The 19,819-nt window shown below is 54.9% G+C and overlaps 1 protein-coding gene and 1 long non-coding RNA gene across 2 annotated transcripts; one reads left to right on the forward strand and one right to left on the reverse strand.

Annotated features, from left to right (window-relative positions):
• The first annotated feature begins 1,569 nt into the window (after positions 1–1,569).
• LOC135177739 (protein FAM163A-like) lies at positions 1,570–19,729 on the forward strand. The gene is made up of 6 exons (XM_064148156.1): positions 1,570–1,647; positions 1,768–1,901; positions 14,856–14,952; positions 15,451–15,473; positions 16,002–16,116; positions 16,781–19,729. The coding sequence occupies exons 5-6, from the start codon at positions 16,024–16,026 to the stop codon at positions 17,183–17,185; spliced, it is 498 nt and encodes a 165-aa protein (XP_064004226.1). The 5' UTR covers positions 1,570–1,647; positions 1,768–1,901; positions 14,856–14,952; positions 15,451–15,473; positions 16,002–16,023; the 3' UTR covers positions 17,186–19,729.
• On the reverse strand, positions 3,786–5,083 carry LOC135177740 (uncharacterized). The gene is made up of 2 exons (XR_010303143.1): positions 4,945–5,083; positions 3,786–4,743 (listed from the first exon to the last, which is right to left on the reverse strand). It is a non-coding gene; the product is annotated as an uncharacterized LOC135177740 (long non-coding RNA).
• Positions 19,730–19,819: the final 90 nt, after the last annotated feature.

The raw sequence follows: 19,819 nt of genomic DNA on the forward strand, positions 1-19,819 counted from the left end.
CCATGGGCTTGGATTTTTTTTTACAAGAGAGGAAAAGCAGGAGGGAATAAAAGTGGTTTATGGTTTTCTTTTAAAAGTAGTCAGTAAAACCCTTCCCAGCACTGGGAAAAAGGCATCTCGTAAAACTCACACCAGCTTCCCAGGCTGATAGGAGTTGAGCTGCAATGCTTGGCTCCCATGTAATTGTCCATGTGGGTACTGCACTGCCTGAGAGCTGTGGAGGGTGAGATTCTGGCAGGTTTATGTCCCTTGTATTCTCAGGGTACTGGTGCACCCGGGGCCTGAGTGAGCTGGGTGCCAAAACGGCAGCAAGGCAGGGATGCTTTGCAGGTGCTTTGTGTTTCTCTTGTTCCAAAGAGAAGCTGCAACAAGATCTTTAAAAGAATTTTAGACCCAACTGCTGCTGAACGTTGCAGCAGTGTTAACCCCAACCACACCAGCTGGGCTTTCTCAATCCATGTGTGTTATTTAAAGCTATGTCGGCTGAAAAGAACAACTTTGGGTTTCATTTTCTTCCCTGCTGCGGAGCATCTGGTGCTCCTGTTTCCCAGCTTTTTTTCCCAGCCACTATGATGGAGGGAATCATAGAATCAGGGATGGAAGGGACCACAAGGATCAGCCAGTTCCAATTCACCTGCCCTGGGCAGGGACACCCTACCCTAGATCAGCTGGGCCAGAATCCCAGCCATGGGGCCTCAACCACCTCCCTGGGCAACCCATTCCAGCCTCTCACCACTCTCATGCTCAACAACTTCCTCCTCATGCCCAGGCTGACTCTCCCCACCTCCACCTTTACTCCATTCCCCCCAGTCCTGTCACTCCCTGAGAGCCTCCCCAGCTTTTTTGTAGGCCCCTTTCAGATGCTGGAAGGCCACAAGAAGGTCACCTCAGAGCCTCTTTGAATCCCACCTTCGGTGTTCTCATTAGTCGCCCATGTGCTGCTTTAAGCAGTAATGAAATGACAATAGGAAACAGGGCTTGGGGGGAGCAGTGAGATGAAATCACAAGCGCTGATAACTGCTCACCAGAGCGATGCTGTTCCGCGTTCTGTGTCATGCTCTTCTGCAGCACTGGCCTGCTTTGGACCAGAGCCACGGAGGTGGAGGAGGAGCACCAACTGCATCTGGGCAGTCTCAGGCCAGTGTTAGCCAAGTGACTCCTTAATCCCAAAGAAACTCTTTTGCACATCCATCCGTGGAAGCAACACACTATCACTTCCTGGTTTAGCTGTACCAATGCCTCACATGGCCCCAGCAGTGCTTTCCAAGGGGAGAAGAGGTTCTCCCTGCAACCTGAGCTGTCATCACCTCCTCACATCCTGCCCAGAGCAGCCCAGGGACTGACTTTCTCACTTTTTCTGGCCTCCTCCTCCATTCTTGCCTGGATGTCTCTAATTCAGCTCCCTCCAGCAGCTCTGAAGCCCAACCAAGAGAAAGCACCTTTGCACCGCCCTCCACAGAAATACTCTACCTGCTCCCTTTCCTCTCTTGATGCTTCTCACAATTTACCATCCCTCTGATGTGCCAGAGCTGGTTGTGTGCATTTCTTTCTCTGCAGAGGAATAGGGAGGATTCTTCCCCCCCAGCCTGGGCTGTGTGTGCTGCGTAGCCCTTCACTGGCGAGCGCTGAGATCCTGCGGCACGGAGGGTGAGTGCTGTGACTGGATCTGCTCATCTCACCTTTGCATTTCAGAGTTCATCCCTGCCCCTTGGCTAAAGGCACAGAGCCCTCTGCATCCAAACTCGTGTTCATCCACTCCCAGCTCAGCTCTGCTGCTGGATCCTGGAGAGGAATCATCGGGTCAGGCTCCTGACACCAGCACCGAGTGGCTGGGCTGATGGGGAGAGCAATCTGTGGCTGATGGGATGCCCTGACTGACAGCTGGGGTGACAGAGGAGAAGGTGAGTGATGTTTTCTCCCCAGCTTTAGAGCTCGCTCTGCAAGGAGGAAAAGCATTGCTGGTGTCCCCTACTTGGAAATGGGGAAGCTGAGGCACAGGAGGCATCAATTGTGGAGGTCTTGTGTTAATTGCATTGTGCTACTCTGCCTTGCAGCGTGTCTCCTGCCCCTTAGAGACCAAAACCAGAGGGAAGCAGGCAAGCACATGTTCCCCTTGCTCAGTAATCCTCCTGCTCGCAGCGGCCAGCTCGTGGTGCAAGGCAGGAGATTCGATTATCCTTATCGTAGCTTACAGAGGCGAGCAGCTCTATGTTTCCAAAGGCAATGCCAGCTGCAAGCTGCACCTTACCCAGCTTAAACTCTAGGGTTTGGAGCTTGAAAGCTTGCCGGCAGCAGGAGACGCTTTCCCGGAGCAGCACCTTTCCTTGTGCCTGTGTTTGTGCCTCCCCAGTGCCTGCATGCGCCCCAGGCCAGGCGGCAATGGGCTGAGCTTCCTGCCGGCAGCCAGCCCTGCCTCGGCAAGCTGAGGTACGCCGGCGGTTGGCTCCGTTGTCCAGAGTCATGGGGAGGGGGTAATTCTCTTTGTAAAGTGGATAGGTTTTGCACCCTTCACCCCACTCCTGGCTCATCCCTCTCACCGTGCCAGTTCTCTGCCTGTACGGGCAGCCAGAAGGGTGTGATGACCTGGGAATGGTGGCATGGATATAGTTGGAGCCGGAGCACCCAGACCCTTGGCGTGGAGCCGAGGCAGCGGTGGCAACATCAGTGGGAACGCTGACGTGCTGGAGGTGCTCGAGGGACTGACTGCAGGGGTGAGTTTGGGCTGCTGCAGGCATTGGGGGTGCCCTGGGGCTACTCCGGGCATGCTGTCAGTGTATGCTCCAGCCACTGGAGTGCAGGCTGGGAGGGAAGACGGAGTGGGTGCACCCCTGTTTTCCTCACCGTGGGGCAGCTGCCTAGGGGTTGAGGGGACCGTGGTCCGACGCCCCCAGCCTAGCTCCCCTGCGGAAGAGATTCAGAATGGACAAACTCCTATTTGTGGGGCTGGGCCAGGAGCAGCGGGGATGATGCGGGGGGCTAAGGGGCGGTGCGGGTCCGGGGGCAGCGGAGGCGGCGCTCGGGGGCGGCATCTCCGGCCCCCGGGCAAACTCCTCCCCGCCCGCCTCCATCCGCGCCGGCCGCCTCGACTCCGCCGCTCCTCCGCTCCGGTGACTATTCTTATTATTATTATTTATTGTTATTATCGCTGCTGTTATTGTTGTTGTTGTTGTGACCCTCCTCCTCTGGTCCTCCTCCCCCGCCAGCCGCCGCGGTGCTGCCGGCCCCGGCTCTGCTGCTGCCCGCCCCAGGCACACAGGTACGGCTCGGGCATCCCGCCGCCCTCGCCACCTCACCCTCACTTCCCCGGGCATCAGAGCTTTGCAGAGAGGTTGGAACAAGGGAAAGGCTCTCGCTTGAATTTGGGGCTGTAGCAGGAAGGGGAGTCTGGGTGGGGAAGGGAGGCTGCGGGCAGGACAGGCTATGATGCACCGGTGGGACTCGCTGACCGTCCAGCATCCTGGGTTCTAAGCTGAGACCCTGCACCGCAGCCTCTTCTAGGTGAAGCTGCAGGGTTGTGGTTCCCTGCACGGTTCTGACTTATTTCCTTAGAGTTAACATGTTCTAGCTCTGCCTTTTAAAAGTCACCATTAACTCTTGGGTTTGTAGGGTTGCGTTCGCCCGTCTCTAAGCACAGCCTCTTTCTGCACGGCTGGGTGAACTTTTGAAAGTCCCAAGCCTAGGGCTCAGCCTCTTGCTGGTTCAGTGGCAGCCCCAAGCCTTGCCATTCAGCAAGGACACGACTGCCTGACAAATCCCCAACCTGGCTACCGAACCTCCCCGCGGAAATGGTGGCTGCCCTTGCTGAAGTGGAGGAAATCAAATCCTTTTGTTTATTCTGAAGGCTTTCTGTTTTATCTCTCACCGTGCTGCGGTAATTAAAGGAGACCTGAGCTCTTCGCCTGGCTTTTGTTTTCTCCTAAGGATTTTGTTCCCTCCAAAAGGGCATGTGGAAATGTTTAGTGTTTTCAGCTGGATTTCGTTTGCATGCTATCGATTGTGTCTCTAGCAGAGAGATTATCTGAGGTGTGGTGGAATATTCCACCCCAATGGAGGTTTGTACTACAAGGTATTGGTTTTTTTCCCTCTCCCTGCTTTGCCTCTTGCTCATCCGTGTTGCTGTTTTGGGGTACTGGGTATACTGGGGCTGCTGTTGCCATTTGACATCACCCTGCTGGATCTGATGGTCTCCAACCTGCTCTTTGCTACGGAAGGGGAGAACAGGTTTTTCCTAAGGACTTTTTCACCTGTTGAAAAGCCAAGAGGGAGCAGTGACAGTAGACTAATATTCCTGGTATTAAATTCAGCGAGTCCAGTCCCACTCCAGTGCCATCTCTGTTGGGATATAAGATCCTCTCCTGTCTCTTTCCAAAGGGCTGGACTTCAGCCTGGCCACAGGCCTGAGGATAGCCAGCTCTGGAGCCCTGCTTAGGCAAGGCAGCCTGCTCCTGCTGTGCTCCAGCCCAGAAAAGACCCTTCGAAGGGTGGACGTCAGGTGCAGATGATTTTCCACTCAGCAAACCTCCCCCCCGGAGAAGTGCTGAATATCCTCCAGCCATTTTGTGCGGGAGCAATTTGGGTGCACGCAGTGGCAGACGACCCAGGCAGCTGCCTGTTTGCTGTTTGCACGTTCAGAGGAGCTTGACTCTCAGCTGGAGTAGGATCACCAACCTTAGCCACAGGCATGAACAGCAAAACAAGGACTGCTCCTCTTTCTGGGGTCGGCTTTGTGGTCGTGTTTCAAACCTAGCAGCCCCCAGGCGAGCAGCAAACAGAAATAAGGTCAGGCCACGGTGTTCCTGTTGTTCCCTGCTCTGCCTGCCTCCCCCTTCTCTCCCTCCAGCCTCCATCCCCACCGACCCCCATCCCTCCCAGCATCTCAGCCTGCCTGACCTTCCCCATCACTGCTTTCCCACCAGGATGGAATATTTATGGAGGCTCGGTTACCCTTGTTCTCTTGAAAGCACGTTTCACACTTCATTTGCAGGAGGCATTAAGAGAGCCGGTGGCGGGTTTTCCTTCTTGCCGGGCTGCGTAATGGTACGTGCATGGCCACCCCAGCTGGCCCCCATCCTGCCTGCCTGGGCAGAGTGGGCTGGGTGGGGTGGAGCACCTCAGGTGATGGATGAGTCTGTATCCACACCGGGTTGATATATCAATTAGCAAAAAAATAGCTGCTCTGAAATCCGGGAAGGACTTTGCCTCTGCAGAGCTGCCCTATCTGCACTCGGGTGCACTGCATGTCCTTGCCCCAGCTGGGATGTGATAGGTAAAAGGGCTGGGAGTGATATCATAAAGCATTTTTCCGTGGCGTTGTGGAAAAGTCACTGCCAGAGCTGATCCTAGAGTGACTCCACTTGGATTTGCCCTGGTGGGGTTGGGTGCTGTGCCTGCTGATCCTAGAGTGACTCCACTTGGATTTGCCCTGGTGGGGTTGGGTGCTGTGCCTATGTGTCAGCCCACAGCATTGCATGGCTCTGACTTGCCATGGGGCTGTGCAGTCCTCGGGTTGCAGTCCAGGATCCTTCTGGATGGGCCATCCCAGAGGGAGAAGTTGTTGGCATGGAGAGCAAAGCTGCAGCTGTGGGATGCCTGTCCCCAGGCAGGCTGTCCTCCCATGGCACAGGGTTGGGATCACTGCAGATGCTGTCAGCATCCCAATAGCAGAGCAGGAAAGCAGGCCCATGGCTTTCCCATGCCTGCCTGGGGCAGGTTCCAGGGTGGAGAAAGCTGCAGATCAATAACAACTGATCTGCTCTGGCCATGCCGGTGAGCCGAGAGGGATGGACTTCCCAGTGTTTGTTCCAGTGATGGCCATCCCCGGGGGGTCAGGATGGCTGTAAGCTCCCATCCCCATGGCTCTCACTGGGTCTGCATCCCACTGGGAAGGGTGAGCTACATGGGCAGAGCCAGATGGACACTGAAGAAGGTATAGGAGCTCCAAACTCCAGAGCTCCTCATGACTGTTGTCAGTGGCAGTGGGGTACCTAGGCTGCAGAAGGGGAGGCTTTAGGCTGCTTTCCCTTCAAGTGGGCTGTTTTTTACCGTGGTTTCTTTGTTCTCACCCACACAGGGTAGGTGTTCCTCCCCAGATGGGAGGAACAGCTCATTCCTTCCCCGTGCCACGTTCAGGTCCCTGCTACGGCGATTTGTGGTGGCATAAATCCCACCCTGCTGAGCTCCCTGGCTCTTGCTATGGGGTCCTTAAAAGCACGGAGGAGTTAAAAGCACACCTGTGCTTGAGGCTAGGAGATGGCCACCCCCTGAAATACCTGCCAGCCTGAGGCTCTGGAGACGGGCAGGCAAGCTGCAGGGCAGGACACATCTCCCTGGAGCTCAGAGATGAGCAGCTAGCAGCAGCCATCACATCGGGCAGATAGAGGCAAATGAAGAGGAGAACAGAGCCTTTTCTGGGTTGTTTTTTGTCTCCTGACCATGAAGCCATGATGCTGCAGAGCCGGCACCTGGCCCCGCTGTCTGGCCCCACCAAAAAGAGACAGTCTGTCTGCTTCGTACTTTCGGGGAGGCTCTGAGAGCCCTCCTGACTCTAGTACTGCCACACGTGGGAGGCTCCTCTCCCTGTACTGCTGCCTGAATGCAATTAGGCTTTAATGAGTCATTAAAATAAATCTCTGTTTCTACTCCAAGCAAACATGCCTGGGAGGGGGGATGCTGACAGTCAGAGGGAGCAGCAGGTCTTGCGTCATGGGGAGGAAGAGGCTGTGCTTCCCCTCACCCTCCACTCCAGGGCTGCGCCATGGCACCTTCCATGTTTCTCTTCATGGCAAAAGGACTTTTCCTATGATCTCGTTCAGGTTTGCAGGTGCTGCAGGAGTAACACTAAGTTATAATGAGTCCTAGGCTTGGGTTTTACTTTGAGGGTGACAGAGCACTGTAACAGCCTGCCCAGAGAGGTGGTGGAGTCTTCTTCACTGGAGACTTTTAAAGCCCCAGATGCTTTCCTGCATGACCTGTCCTAGGTGAACCTGCTTTAACTGGGGCATTGGACAAGATGATCTCCAGACAACCTTTCCAACCCCCACAGTTCTGTGATTCTGTGGGGGGGGGGTTGAGGGTTATCTGCTCCCTGATGCTGAAGGACACCCACCTGGCTAGAATTGTGCAGAGATGTGATGGACCTGCATTTTCAGCTCCTGGTTTAACAATGATGCTCGTGGCTGATGGCCATGTCGCTTTTTAAGCCAGGTGTGGATGTGGCAGGCAGCTGAAGGAGGTCCAAGATGGCTCCAATGCTGGAGGGAGATGAGTGTCAGGCAAGTGCCAATAGATGGAAGGGAAAGTGTAGAGGAACTTCTTTACGGTAAGAGCACTGGCACCGGCTCCCCAGAGAGGCTGTGGAGCCTCCTTCCCTAGAGACTTTCAAGGCCTGTCTGGATGTGTTCCTCTGTGATCTGTGTTAGTGTGGTCCTGCTCTGGCAGGAGGGTTGGACTCGATGATCTCCTTGGGTCCCTTCCAACCCCTGACATCCTGTGATCACTGACAGACATCCGCATAGCTTTCCTGGCAGCAAATGAGCTTTAAAGAGCTCTTGCAAGCCAAGAGGGCTGCTGCTGGCCCCTCTTGGGCAGATGCAAGGTTCACCTCCCTTCGTGTGCACAACTGGTAAATGGCCCAATGACCCCTAATGATGTCTTTGCCAATTCAGTCCCTCCGCGGTAGCCGTCTTGCAGGCAAGCTGGAAGGCAGATACCGGCAGGACACAAGGGGATGTCTGTCCCCTTCCTGTCCCCCGGGAACAGCATCGCCCGAGGACACGGTTGCTGTTTCAGCCACCGGCCTCAGAGCGCTACCCAGGCTGTGGGAGTGCAGGAGTTAAAGCCACGGCTGATGAGGAGATTTTTTTCCTGGAGTTTATATTAGCAAAATAAATAAACTGGTGACGTCGAGGGACGACAGATCCGCCCCGGCGCGACTTGGGTAGCCTTGCCTGAGCGTGCCGTGCCTTGCCGTGCCGTGCCGTGCCGTGCCTTGCCGTGCCGTGTCTTGCCGTGCCGTGCCGTGCCTTGCCGTGCCTTGCCGTGCCTTGCCGTGCCTTGCCGTGCCTTGCCGTGCCTTGCCGTGCCTTGCCGTGCCGTGCCTTGCCGTGCCGTGCCGTGCCGTGCCGTGCCTTGCCGTGCCGTGCCTTGCCGTGCCGTGCCGCGGGGCGAGCTGCAGCTGATGGCATTACAAAGGCTCCAGCCTCGGCCAGGGCTTCCCCCCTGGGCTTTGCTTTCGGGAGCAGAGCTCACTGCCACACGGAAAGGCTTTGCACAAGTTGTGGTTCGTACGTCAGGCTTGGAGGAACTGGGACAGGGCAGCAAGGATAGATCCGGGAGAGGGTTGGGAAACAAGGGTTTTTGTGGGGATGATGGAAATGAGGGGGAGAGGGTGAGATGATGCCGATGTCTAGGGCAAGAAGCAAGATAAGCAGGTGGTGCCTTGGAGGAGAAGCTGTCCTGGGGTTTGTTTCAAAAACTAAAATGCTGGTCAGAAACTGGATTAATGGGGGAAAAATCTTTAGTCAAAGACTCACAGCTGTGCTCCGTTGGATCTGGTCAGGGATGCTCTGTTGGGATGCTCCAGACTGTGTCATGCAGTGTCTCTGCCGAGATTGATCTTTCTCTTCCACTTTGCACTCAGGGTGAAGAATAACTCCTCTGGCTCCATCCTGGATCATTAAGATCCATCTCTGTACTGCACACAGGCACTACTGTGGCAGGGGATTTAGGAGCAACATGGCATGCAAAGCAGACTTAAGCCCTTGATGGGCACCATCCTCCAGGGATCCCCACGAGATGCCAGGATCCAGCCCAGGCTCTCTCTCTGCACTGGCAGTGGCTGTGGGTACAGTGCCAAGCCTTTAGCACTCCAGCACAGCAATGTGCTCCAGCGTTTTGGCCGGGCTTGGTCTCACCTGCACAACATGCTCAGCATCCCAGTGCTCCACAGCCTTGCTCTGCTCCCAGAGTAGATGCTGCTACAGCAGCTGTCCATCGCAGAGGGGATTTGGTGCTGGAGGGGTGGTGCCTGTGGCAGGGATGCTGGCCAGGTCTTGCTTGGCTCTGGACAGCCCACAGGAATCTAACATGCAGGATAATCTCAAAAGCCCTTCTCTGTGTGACTCAGCTTGGTGCCACTTTTGTCACTGGTTATTTCAGGACCACGTGTACTTGGGCTTGGCCACAGCCCTTGCCAAGGAGCAGCTCTGGGGTGGACCCTGGATGCAGCAGCAGATGATGAGCCACGTAGGGACACAGCCAGGGACATGGGCTGCCCACATCTGATGCTTTTCCTGTGACTGGGGCTGCGCATCACTGCTTTGGGGGGCTGCTGGGCCCCTTCGTGGGGTTTGCTTCTACCAAGCAAACACAGCAGGTAGAAGATACATTGAGGGGACAAGGAGGGAGGTGTCACTTTCCTCCCTTGGGTTTTAAGCTGCACTGTGATGAGAAGGGGCTGCAAAGGGGTGTGTTTGTATAGGAATTGCCTAGATCTCAATGTAATCCTGGCCATGCCACGGGCTTTGCAGTATCATGTTGACCTGTGTGCCTGGGGGACACAGCATGGGCTGCTGGTCCTTTCCACGACCCTCTGTCCCTGCACGTGGCTACAGTTAACCCAAGAAGGGAGGCAAGACAGGGTCTGAATAGTCTCTGAAGGAGATAAAGGGCAGAGGAGATGCCCAATTAATGAGATACTGCTGTAATCTGTGCCTGAGATGCCCCAGGCTGCAAAGCTGCCCTTCCTCCAGAAGTGTGTGAAGTGCTGGGAGGTCTCCCTGGGACAGGGATGCTGATGTGTTGGCTGGTCTCATGGTGCTGGAGCTTGGAGGGGGATTCTCGGTCCTGTGCACTCGTAAAGGCGATTGCTGCCAGTGGGGAAGGTCTTCTGGGCTCCCATGTGTTCGAATGAGCCCTGGGGTGGGAAGGAGCCAATCTGAGTTAACAAGAAGATTTTTTTCTTTTAGAAGAATTTTATGACCAGGAGAGAGGATCCCTAGGCTTGATGGGTTGGGAGTTTGGCGTTGGCAGCAGGAGGGCAGCAGTTTGTGCCCACTCAAGAGATAGAGTCTGGCTGGTGGCTTCCACTCCTGATGTGATTTGATTCGTGTTGATTGCAGTTAACATCTTCCCTTCTCCACAAAGCTTTTGCAAGAAATGAGCTGTTTTCAAGACCTTGTTGGTATTTCCTTTTCCCTTCTCTCAGCTGGGGCAGAGCAGGGCTGGGAGGAGGTGGCAGGAGGCCCCAGGGAGCTGGCACAGGAGGAAACCCAAGAGCAGTCTTGCGGCAGGCCATGGGATTTTCAGTTCTGATGACTGACTGCAAATCTCTGGAGCCTCAGCTGGGTGACAGTGTCACCCCTGTGACCTGGCTGTCCTTGCAGTGGTCAGGAACTATTGGCTTCAGTTGTCTTTGCAGAACTGCTGGGCCAAACCCTGTGCTGTTCAAGGCACCAGAGAGGTCACAGCATGAAGAAGGTCAGGTAGGAAAGCTCTCTTTCTGCTGGGAAAAGCCTTTTTCTGTGCTCTCTGCAGCACGCTGAAATCAAAGTTCTCCCAGCTGCTGCTGTGATTTCTGTCTGCAGGCTAGCCAGGGCTGCCCAGGGAGGTCACCATCCCTGGAAGCATTGAGAAGGTGCTCGGATGTGGTGCAGAGGGCTGTGGTTTAATGACAGTAGCTGGCACAGAAGCCAGCACCACTCTTGGGGCTGTTATTGCTGCAGGATGGAGCTGAGCTGCTCTGGTCACAGTGCCATGGGCAATTTTTATGCCTTGAAGATGCTTCTTCCTCAATTACTAACAGCCTATCAAAAGCCAGAAGAGGCTGGCCCCACCCTGGACCTCGACAAGCAACGGGGTTTAGATGTGCTTATGTGCAAGGATAAATCAAAGCAGATCCCCATGACCTCTCCAAACACGAGGGCTGGCAGCAGATTCAACTCTCTGCTGACTCCCATAGATCCATTAATTAAAAGTTTAAAGGCTTCAAATTGACCCAGTGGTTTGAGACCTGGGCAAGCAGCCCAAAGGTGAGTGCTGGGCTGAAGGGGGACCGCTGGTGGCTGAGTGCAGCCTCCTGTGCCCATGCTGCCATCATTCTCTAGATGAACCTTGGCTCGGGCTCAGGTCATTCCCATAGAATCACAGAATGCATCAGGTTGGAAGGGACATTCAAAAGTTGTCTTGTCCAATCCCCCTGCAGTGAACAGGGACATCTTTAAATCAGGTTACTCAGGGCCCCATCAGGTTTGACTTTGAATGTCTCCAGTGATGTGGCCTCTGCCGCCTCTCTGGGCAACCTGTTGCAGTATTTCACTACCCTCATCACGAATAACTTCCTCCTAATGTCTGAGGTCTCCTTGCTTCTGCCTCTCACAGGCTGGCTCACCTGCTTGCACTTTGCAGCACTGAACATCCAACATGCAGTGAGCTTACAGGCTCTCAGCTCTCCCTGTGCACCCACCCTGCCCCATGGCTGGGAGGTTGGCTCTGCTTGTGTCTTCCCCACCTCACTCAGGTGTGCAAAAACTGATGAATCCACATGAACCCCACTGGGATGAGCTGTGTGGGGCAGGCCAGGATCACCCAGCAGCTGCCATGCTGTTTGCTGCCATCCTCTGTTTTGAAAAGGCAGCCCCTGATGCTGTTCTTTACCAATTAAGCTCTGGGAGATGATTCTGGTAAGACAGTGGCCAGGCTAATTTACCAGACAGACATCTCATTGAATTAGCCCGTGAGCTGCAGTGCAAAGCCAGGAGAGCAGAGCCGGGGCTGGGGCAGGACTCGTGGCTGAGGCTGGGCATGGTGCTCGTGGCAGGTAGCTGTGCTCTGCTCGGGCCCAACATCTTCTCCTGAGCGCCTGTGTTAGTGTTTGACCCTCCTTGGGTGCGGGAGGTGAGCTCAGGGCTGGTGGGACACGCCGGCTGAGGAAGGACAGGAGTTTCGCAGCTGGGCTGAGTGCTGGCAGCTGGCAGCAGGCTCCCATCGACTTGCACACCGTGCAGCTCTGCGATGGACGTCATTGGAGGGGAATAAATATAGCAGCCTGCCACGCTGCTGGCTCCCAGAGCCACTTCTCAGGCTGTAACTTTGCGCTGCGAGGCAACATCAATTAAGGAAAATGTATCTCTGCAGCAAGCGGTTTTGCACTCCTGCCCAGAGCTGTTCCAGCCGCCCAGGGACCCTCCCTCCACCAGCTTCTGCCCCCAGCAGGGGCAATGTGACACCACTGCCTGGTGTCTCCAACCTCTTCCAGGGCAGAGAGAGTAGTGCAGCCCTGTTGGTGTAAATCTTGATGCTATTCACTGGTAATTTGTGTCCTGGACTTCAGGAAAGCCTTTGACACCTTCTGCCACAACAAGCTCCTGGCAAAGCTGGCAGCTTGTGGCTTGGACAGATTGACCCTGATATGGGATGTGTCCAGAGGAGGGCAGTGAAGCTGGTGAGGGGCCTGGAGCACAGCCCTGTGAGAAGAGGCTGAGGGAGCTGGGGGTGTGCAGCCTGCAGCAGAGGAGGCTCAGGGCAGAGCTCATTGCTGTCTGCAGCTACCTGAAGGGAGGCTGTAGCCAGGTGGGGTTGGGCTCTGCTGCCAGGCACCCAGCAACAGAACAAGGGGACACAGCCTCAAGCTGTGGCAGGGGAGGTCTAGGCTGGATGTTAGGAGGAAGTTGCTGGCAGAGAGAGTGATTGGCATTGGAATGGGCTGCCCAGGGAGGTGGTGGAGTCACTGTCCCTGGAGGTGTTGAAGCCAAGCCTGGCTGAGGCACTTAGTGCCATGGTCTGGTTGCTTGGCCAGGGCTGGGTGCTGGGTTGGGCTGGGTGATCTTGGAGGCCTCTTCCAATCTGGTTGATTCTATGATGGGTCTCCAGGGCTACTTTTGAGTCCTAGATCTCTCTCCTGAGCCACCTAGGACCAGCACCAAGGTGTCTGCCCATTGTGGGATATTTCAATACTAAAACAACTCTCAACTCTCTTTTAAAACCAGAAGCAGAAATGGGGCTGTGCCCCTGGCCTTGCAAGGTGGGCATCCCCCTGCGATGCCCCCCGAGTCCTGTCACAGTGCTCAGCTCAGCTCAGGGGATTGCCTCCAAAAGAAGTGTGCTGTTTTGTTGGCATGGGGTGGTGCAGCTGTGCCGTGCCTAAGCCGGCAGGAAGCTGAGCCCCTAATGTCCCTTCTCCAGCAGGTTGGGATGTCCTTGTCAGGAGCGAGTGGAAATGGTGGAAACTGGGAGCAGGGATGTGGCTGCTGGGGCTGCTGTGCAGTCTTTGCAAGGGCTGGCAAAGGCTGTTGTAGTGGTCCTGCCTCTTTCTGGGCATATTTACACTCTAATTCCCAATTGCTTCTGAGACTGGGACTCTTGCTCCTTCCATGGGAAGTGTTTCACCCCCTGCAGAAGAGAGCTGTGGGTTAGAGGAGGCTGGTTTGCAGGCACAAACTGGGTAGGAAACGAACTGCTAGGCTGCAAGAGAGCAAGATCTGAGAGGGAGGAAGCCCTTGCTTCTCTGCAAGCATCACCTCTGAGGGGATGAGGAAAGGCAGCTTTCTGATTTGCTTTACATTTTTTACCTTTCTTTCCTTTTAAATGTTCAGTGTTTGAACAAGCAGGAGCCTGGCTCCTGAGCAGGGCCAGTGAAACACTGAGCTCAGCAGCCTCAGAAATGGGAATGGTGGAAATGGGATAGGTGGCAACCCAGCTGTCCTATAGGCAATGCTGTCTGGACTAGGAGGTGACCAAAAGGCTGCTCCTTTCCTACTCAGGGCCACTCTCTGAAGCTGCTTGCCTGCTCCAAACCTCAGGCTAATTGGATGCAGCTCTCCAAGCTCCAAATCAAATCACAGCTCCCATGAAATGAAGTTTTCTGGATGCGGATGGCTGCCTGCATCATCCATCACCACCCAGCTCGCGCCGCATCCCTGCCGGGGGTCATCAAAGGTCAACGTGTGCTTTTTCCAGCCACCCGCCCTTAGCTTTTCCCTGTTAGGGATGGCACCTAGGGAGGTGAAAACTCCATCAGAGGCTTCCAGTGCCCCCCCATCACCAGCAGCATTCCTGTTGTGTATCAAGGTGCAGTTTGGTAAGGGAGTAGAGGAGCAGAGTGTGTTGGGGTCTATTAATAGCTCTGCGTCGGGTTCCCTGATGGATGGAGATGTTAGCTATGAGCCTATTGATTTCCTGGGGCTTTTTTGTTCCCTTTGTTTCGCGCGGGAGAGCGACTGGAGGAGGAAATTCGATGCACGCCTGCCTCTTGGCTCTGTACAGGAACTTTCCAAGAGCTGAAAATCAATTTGCAGTGGGCCAGATCCTGCAAATCACCACAGTGGAGTGAGGAGGTGGGGGTAGGTTTTGGGGCAGGGAAGGTCGCCCATGGTGCACATGCAGCAGCAAGGGGCTGGAGCAGAGTTGGGCAGGTCTCATCTGGAAGCTGCCACCTCCTTGCGTCAATTAGGGCCACGTGGCAAGCAGGTAATTAGATCTCCTCGGCTGCAACCAGCTGGCACTTGGGTCCTATCAATTAGCATTGCTCTGGACCAGGCACAAAGGGATGCAGGGGCCAGTAATGAAATGCGGTTGTGCCAGGCACGATCGTAGGGTGGGGGAGATGGGGGCACCCACTTTTTCTTTTGGGTGCAGGTCTCTTGGTTGTGCTGAAATTGCAGGTCTGGGGTATGGGATTGTTCTTTCCTGCCTGTTTGGGTTCACCCACCTTTCCTGCCAGGCTGCCACAGAGCTCTGTTTGTTCATCCCTGCCGTGGGTTCAGAGGTGGCACCAGTGGAGATGAGGACGCCGGACAGCCCTCTTGGGCAGGAGGGATGAGCTGATGGTGGTGCCTTTTTCTCTTTGTCCTCTCTCCCAGGGCCACCAGCGTGTCCCCGTGGCCATGCAGTGCTGCCTGTCCCAGCAGGCCACCCCTGGCCCAGCGTGACCACAACACCCTGCCTCTCCTTTTTTGGGTAGGTGCCTGTGGGATGGTGGTGGGAGGGACACTGGGGTTTGTCTGCTCTGGACGGGTTGGAGAGCAGACCCTTTTTCCCAGCAGCTCATAAAACCTTGTCCACTTGCAAGATGATGCATCTGCCTCCTCCATAATTAATTTTAAAGAGGAAAAGGCCAAGTGCTGACTAAGCCAGGCCTTTGTGATTCATGAGCTGCTGATAGCACCGCTTTGTCCTGCCGGTTATTTCTCCCAGCTTGGGAAATGCTTCCTTTCCCTGCTCCAGATTAAAGTAATCACCATCACCAGTGTCACCATCGTGTCACCTGCAAAATGCCTTTTGAACCACGGAGGCTCCTGAGGGTGCAGGCATATGCTAAGCCACATACCTGTAGGATGCAGGATACGGAGCAGTGCTTCCCACAGGTCCCAAACCGAGGTGAATTCTCGGGAAGTGGGGAATCCTGCAGGAGCACTGCCAGGCCACGGCTAACCTCTCTCTCTCTGCCCCTTCCAGGTCCAACGCCTCCGTCACTGAACGTAAGTAGTCCTCAGGTCCTGTAGCACAGGGATAGGCGGGGGGTGGGGGGTGGGGGGTGTGTGTGTACTTGGCTCATGCTACTGGTCATGTTGGTGCCCAGGAGGCATCCAGGGTGTGTTATTTGGGCTCAGACCGCCAGAGTCATGGAGTTCAAAGTCTCTCCTTTGGCTTTTCCTGATGAATGCATTTTGAGGCAGAAGCTGTGTCTTCTGCCAGTAGAGTGGAAGTCAGCCCTTGCAGCTCAGCAGAGAGGAAAGGTAGACCTGTGGGCAGACCATGGGGTGTTTCCCAAGCCAGAGGGAGTGATGGCCACGAGGAGACGTGATTCTGTATCTGAACCATCCTCTCCCTAAGGGGAGATTGATACTGGGCGGTAGCTTTCTGGCTGGGGCCAGGGGAACAGGGATGAGATGTTTGGGACGCCCAATGGGCACCACGTCTGTGGTGCACTGCTGAAGCCGCGGTAGGCAAGGTTCACGTGCCAGGGTGGTGTGTGTGATGTGTGTCCCTGCCGGGCTGCCTTGCAGAGTTTGATGGAGAATCGGTCGGATGACAGCGGGAACTGTTGTTATCACCGGGGGAATCCTAGCTACGGTGATCCTACTGTGCATCATTGCTGTGCTCTGCTACTGTAGGCTACAGGTGAGAGTCGTGGCCGTACCCCACCATGACACGAACCCCAGCAGCGTCACTGATCCTTGGCCTGAGCTGTTGCCACAAGAGAGGTCTCAAAGCAGAGCTTCTTGCCTGCGATAGGCAGGAAGCTGAAACCCCTTTCTCTCCCAGCTGCTGCAGAGGTTTGTCCTTTCCTCCTCCCAGCACGGAGGGACTCCCCCAAGGCTTTTGAAGCTCTGCAGCACTTGCTAATTTAGGTGTAGGCTTGGCTGGGTTTGCAATACCAGATGGAGATTTTTAGGTGTTTTTTCTCCTTATAAATTGAGAAGGCTTTCAACAACAGCTAGCTACAGCCTCCTGCTCTTTAAAAGTTAATGTGAAGTCTGTGCCATGCAGCAGTGCCCCTGTAATGAAAAGCACAGCAGTTACTTGGAGGAGTTTCCAACCGGCACAGTAAAGTATCTTCCCCTTGCAAACCTCACTGGGCCCGGGGAGGATGAGTTCCTCCTGCAGCAGGCTCAGATTCAGGCTTTTTTCAGCTTTTGCTCGACCCAACAGAGCAGAGCAGCAAGAGGGTTTCCCTGGGTGGGGGATAAGGGGAGCATGGATGTGGCAGGGCTGGCTTTGAAGCTGAATCTGCCCACCAGCCATGCTCCACTTCCCTTAATACAACCCCTTCCCTTCCACACAGTACTACTGCTGCAAGAAAGATGACTCCGATGAGGAAGAGGAGGAGGAGGAGGAGGAAGAGGAAGAGCCCAACCTCCCCGTGGTGCACTCACACCTCGGCATGTGCAACGCCTGCAACTCACGCATGGCGGACGGGCAGGGCAGCCCCACATCACCCCACAGCGAGCTCAACCAGCACGGGGCCCACAGCTACTGCCCGACCTGCTCGCCCTACGGCTCCCCGTTTTACATCCGGACTGCCGACATGGTGCGCAACGGGGGCGAGAGGGTCACCTACACCCCGGCCTGCTGCAAGGAGATGGGGCCGCCCATCAGCATGGCCGCCCTGCAGAGCTACCCGCTGAGCCGCCACAGCCTCCTCCGCGACAGCTTCCCGAACCCACGCGCTATCAGCACGGAGGTGTAGGCACCGCTGCCGTGAGCGCGGGGTGCCCGTGGCTGGTGCTCGCCTGAGGGAAGGGGCTTTTCGTGCGTCGTTAGGAGCAGGTTCCTCCAGGGAGGAGCCCAGAAGCCCAGCCTCAGACCAGCGTGGTCCTCTTGCTGAACTGCCCGGCATGGCTAAGCTTCACGGGCGAGAAAATGAGGAAGACCTTGAAGGGCGACGTCAAACCTCTGAACCCATCATAAGTGTCATTATTACTCTACTCTCTCTCCTGAAGGGACTTGTCTAATGAGGGCTATGTACAGTACAACTTAATTACCCCAGGCTACTCCAGCTCCCCACACCCAGCGTGATGCCTTTGGTGTCTCCATGCAAGCCCCCCGAGGCAATGCCCACTGCCTCCAGCACACGGAGTCATGTGCGGCTACCCACCAGCTGCCACCCCTGGCAAATTCCACTGCTGAGCTGGGAATGGCAGCACTCCTGGGCAGTGGGAGAGCAAAGCAGGGACAATCTGGATCATCCCGCTCCCCTTGTACTGCATTCCTTGCTGCTAGCAGTCAGCTTTTACATTCAAGCGTAGGCAGGACACCATCTCCCACCCGCTTTGGTCTTTGCACATGCTGAAGAAGTTCAAGACATGAATTTTGATCACCAGGAGGGGCAAAGTTGTTTGCAAAGCCACCCACCTACTCAAATGGGCACAGGCCAATACTTCCACAGCTGAAGCCTCCACCTTTTCTGCTCTTCACAAGCTTTCTTAGCAGAGATTTTAACTTGGACCCATAAAAATGGGAAGATTTTACTTACGGGGAAGAGCTGCACCCCTAAATAACTGCAGGTTTGGTCACCTTCAGCATTCACAGCCCTGCCCAGCCCACCCAGACAGCTTTGGACTGCCAGAGGAAGGTTGGCCCTAGGACAGCTTTGAACAGCAACAGCAGAGAGCAGCAGGTCACATCCCCTCTTCTGTGGGGGCCATGACCTCCTATGTGAGAGGGCTGGTTGAGGTTCCCCCTCTTAGAAGAAGAGGGTGCAAGACCTGACCCTGGGTTCACCAGCTCTGCAGCTGGTAACAGCCAACAACTCTGCCTTCCTGCAGAAATGAATGTGGGAAAGTTTCTTCTTCCTCCATAAATGAAATTAAGGGAAAGATTACTAAGAGGACATCTCCATCATTCACAGGCACTTCCATGGCAACCGCTGCACAACCGCTCAGCTGAGTGCTTCCCGTTCGTAGCAGGGAGGAGGGACCTGGGCAGCAACGATCCCCACAGCCCGACTGATGTGGGCAGATGCTGCTGGAGGCCACGGCAGGAAATGCTTCCATGCCTTTGCAGTATAGGGGAGGGTAGGGCTGCCTGAAAATGTGAGTGGTGGTATTGTGTTGGGGTTTTTTTTTACCATGGCAATTTAGAACTCATCCTGTGGCTCACAGAAGGATTTGGCCTCAACCTCCCCATTCATGCAAAGAACTACATCTCAGCATGGAGGCACACACTACAGGAGCCTTCAATGTCTACATCACAGGGCAAAAGGCCTTTACACTTTGGACCTGCTCATGCCCTGGCACCTCTGCTCAAACTACCCTAAGAAAGGAGCCAGACAAAACCCAGACGTGTGGATGGTTGGAAGACCTCACCCCAAGCCTGCATTTTACACAGCCTTCTGAGCACCATCTCCTCCATCTCTGGCCCAGAAAGCCTTTGACTTGATCTAGCTGCATCTCTTTTAGAACCTGTTTCCATTCTCCAGATAGTTATGGCAGGGTTTAAATGTCCTCTCACAGTAAGGGCACACAGAAGATGGAAGTTAGGAGCACCAAAGGTCTCAGGATCCCACTGGCTGCTAGTCTGTAGCTCCTACTGCTTCTCATCCAGCCAGCACTCCTCCCTGGAAGTCTACTCTGAAACTTGGAAAAAAATCATGGATAACTCACTAAGTCTCATCCTCTCCCACTAAAGCATCTGCTCAGCTAGGTCTCATCCTGCCAGGAGCCTTGAGAAGTGAACATGTCCCAGTGTGATCTGTGATGCTGTCCCCTTGAAGGACAGAGCCAGCATAGAGTGGCTCCCTGAATCCAGCTCTACCTCTTGGCACCCATGAAGACTTCCCACCACAACAGCAGCACGTGCCAGGACCTCCAGAGGGAGGGAATAGCACAGGAGGGTTTTACTTCTGAGGCTCATCCTTCTGGTGAAAGGAAGGCAACTGCATCATCATCTTCATGTCATGCAAATTAAGACTGATCTGTCACCTGCTAATACGGTGCCAAGGCTGATGAGGCAGCACCAGAGTGGTTGAATGGCCAGGGTGAGGCTTATCCTTATGGCCAAGACAACACCCTGGGTCTGGCATGGCTACAGAGAAACGTGTCAGTCTGAAGGGTTGGAAACATGGGGAATGCAACTGTGGGTTAGAAAGTTTGGGGGCTGGCAGAGGAACAGGACACGGCAGGGATCCCAGATTTTTTTCCCACTTGATTCCTATTGTTCTTACTCTCTTTGTTGCTCAGCTATGTGGGTCCAAATTCAACATCAGAAATAAATGAGGACTTTGAAATACAAACCAGGAGTGGGTTTAGTTCTTTGGCAGGCAACAAAAAAAAAAGGGATTTATCTGGAGTTGCTTGGAAGTTGTGCTAGTGTGAGGGTTTTC

Source organism: Pogoniulus pusillus, chromosome 8, assembly GCF_015220805.1.
Source record: "Pogoniulus pusillus isolate bPogPus1 chromosome 8, bPogPus1.pri, whole genome shotgun sequence".
Taxonomy (NCBI): Eukaryota; Metazoa; Chordata; class Aves; order Piciformes; family Lybiidae; genus Pogoniulus; species Pogoniulus pusillus.

What these genes read in the sequence shown, in the direction of transcription:
- LOC135177739 (XM_064148156.1), top strand. Translation starts at nt 16,024, where the DNA reads ATGACAGCGGGAACTGTTGTTATCACCGGGGGAATCCTAGCTACGGTG. An exon ending in TCTGCTACTGTAGGCTACAG is followed by an intron (nt 16,117 to 16,780) that starts GTGAGAGTCGTG and finishes CCTTCCACACAG; the next exon opens with TACTACTGCTGCAAGAAAGA.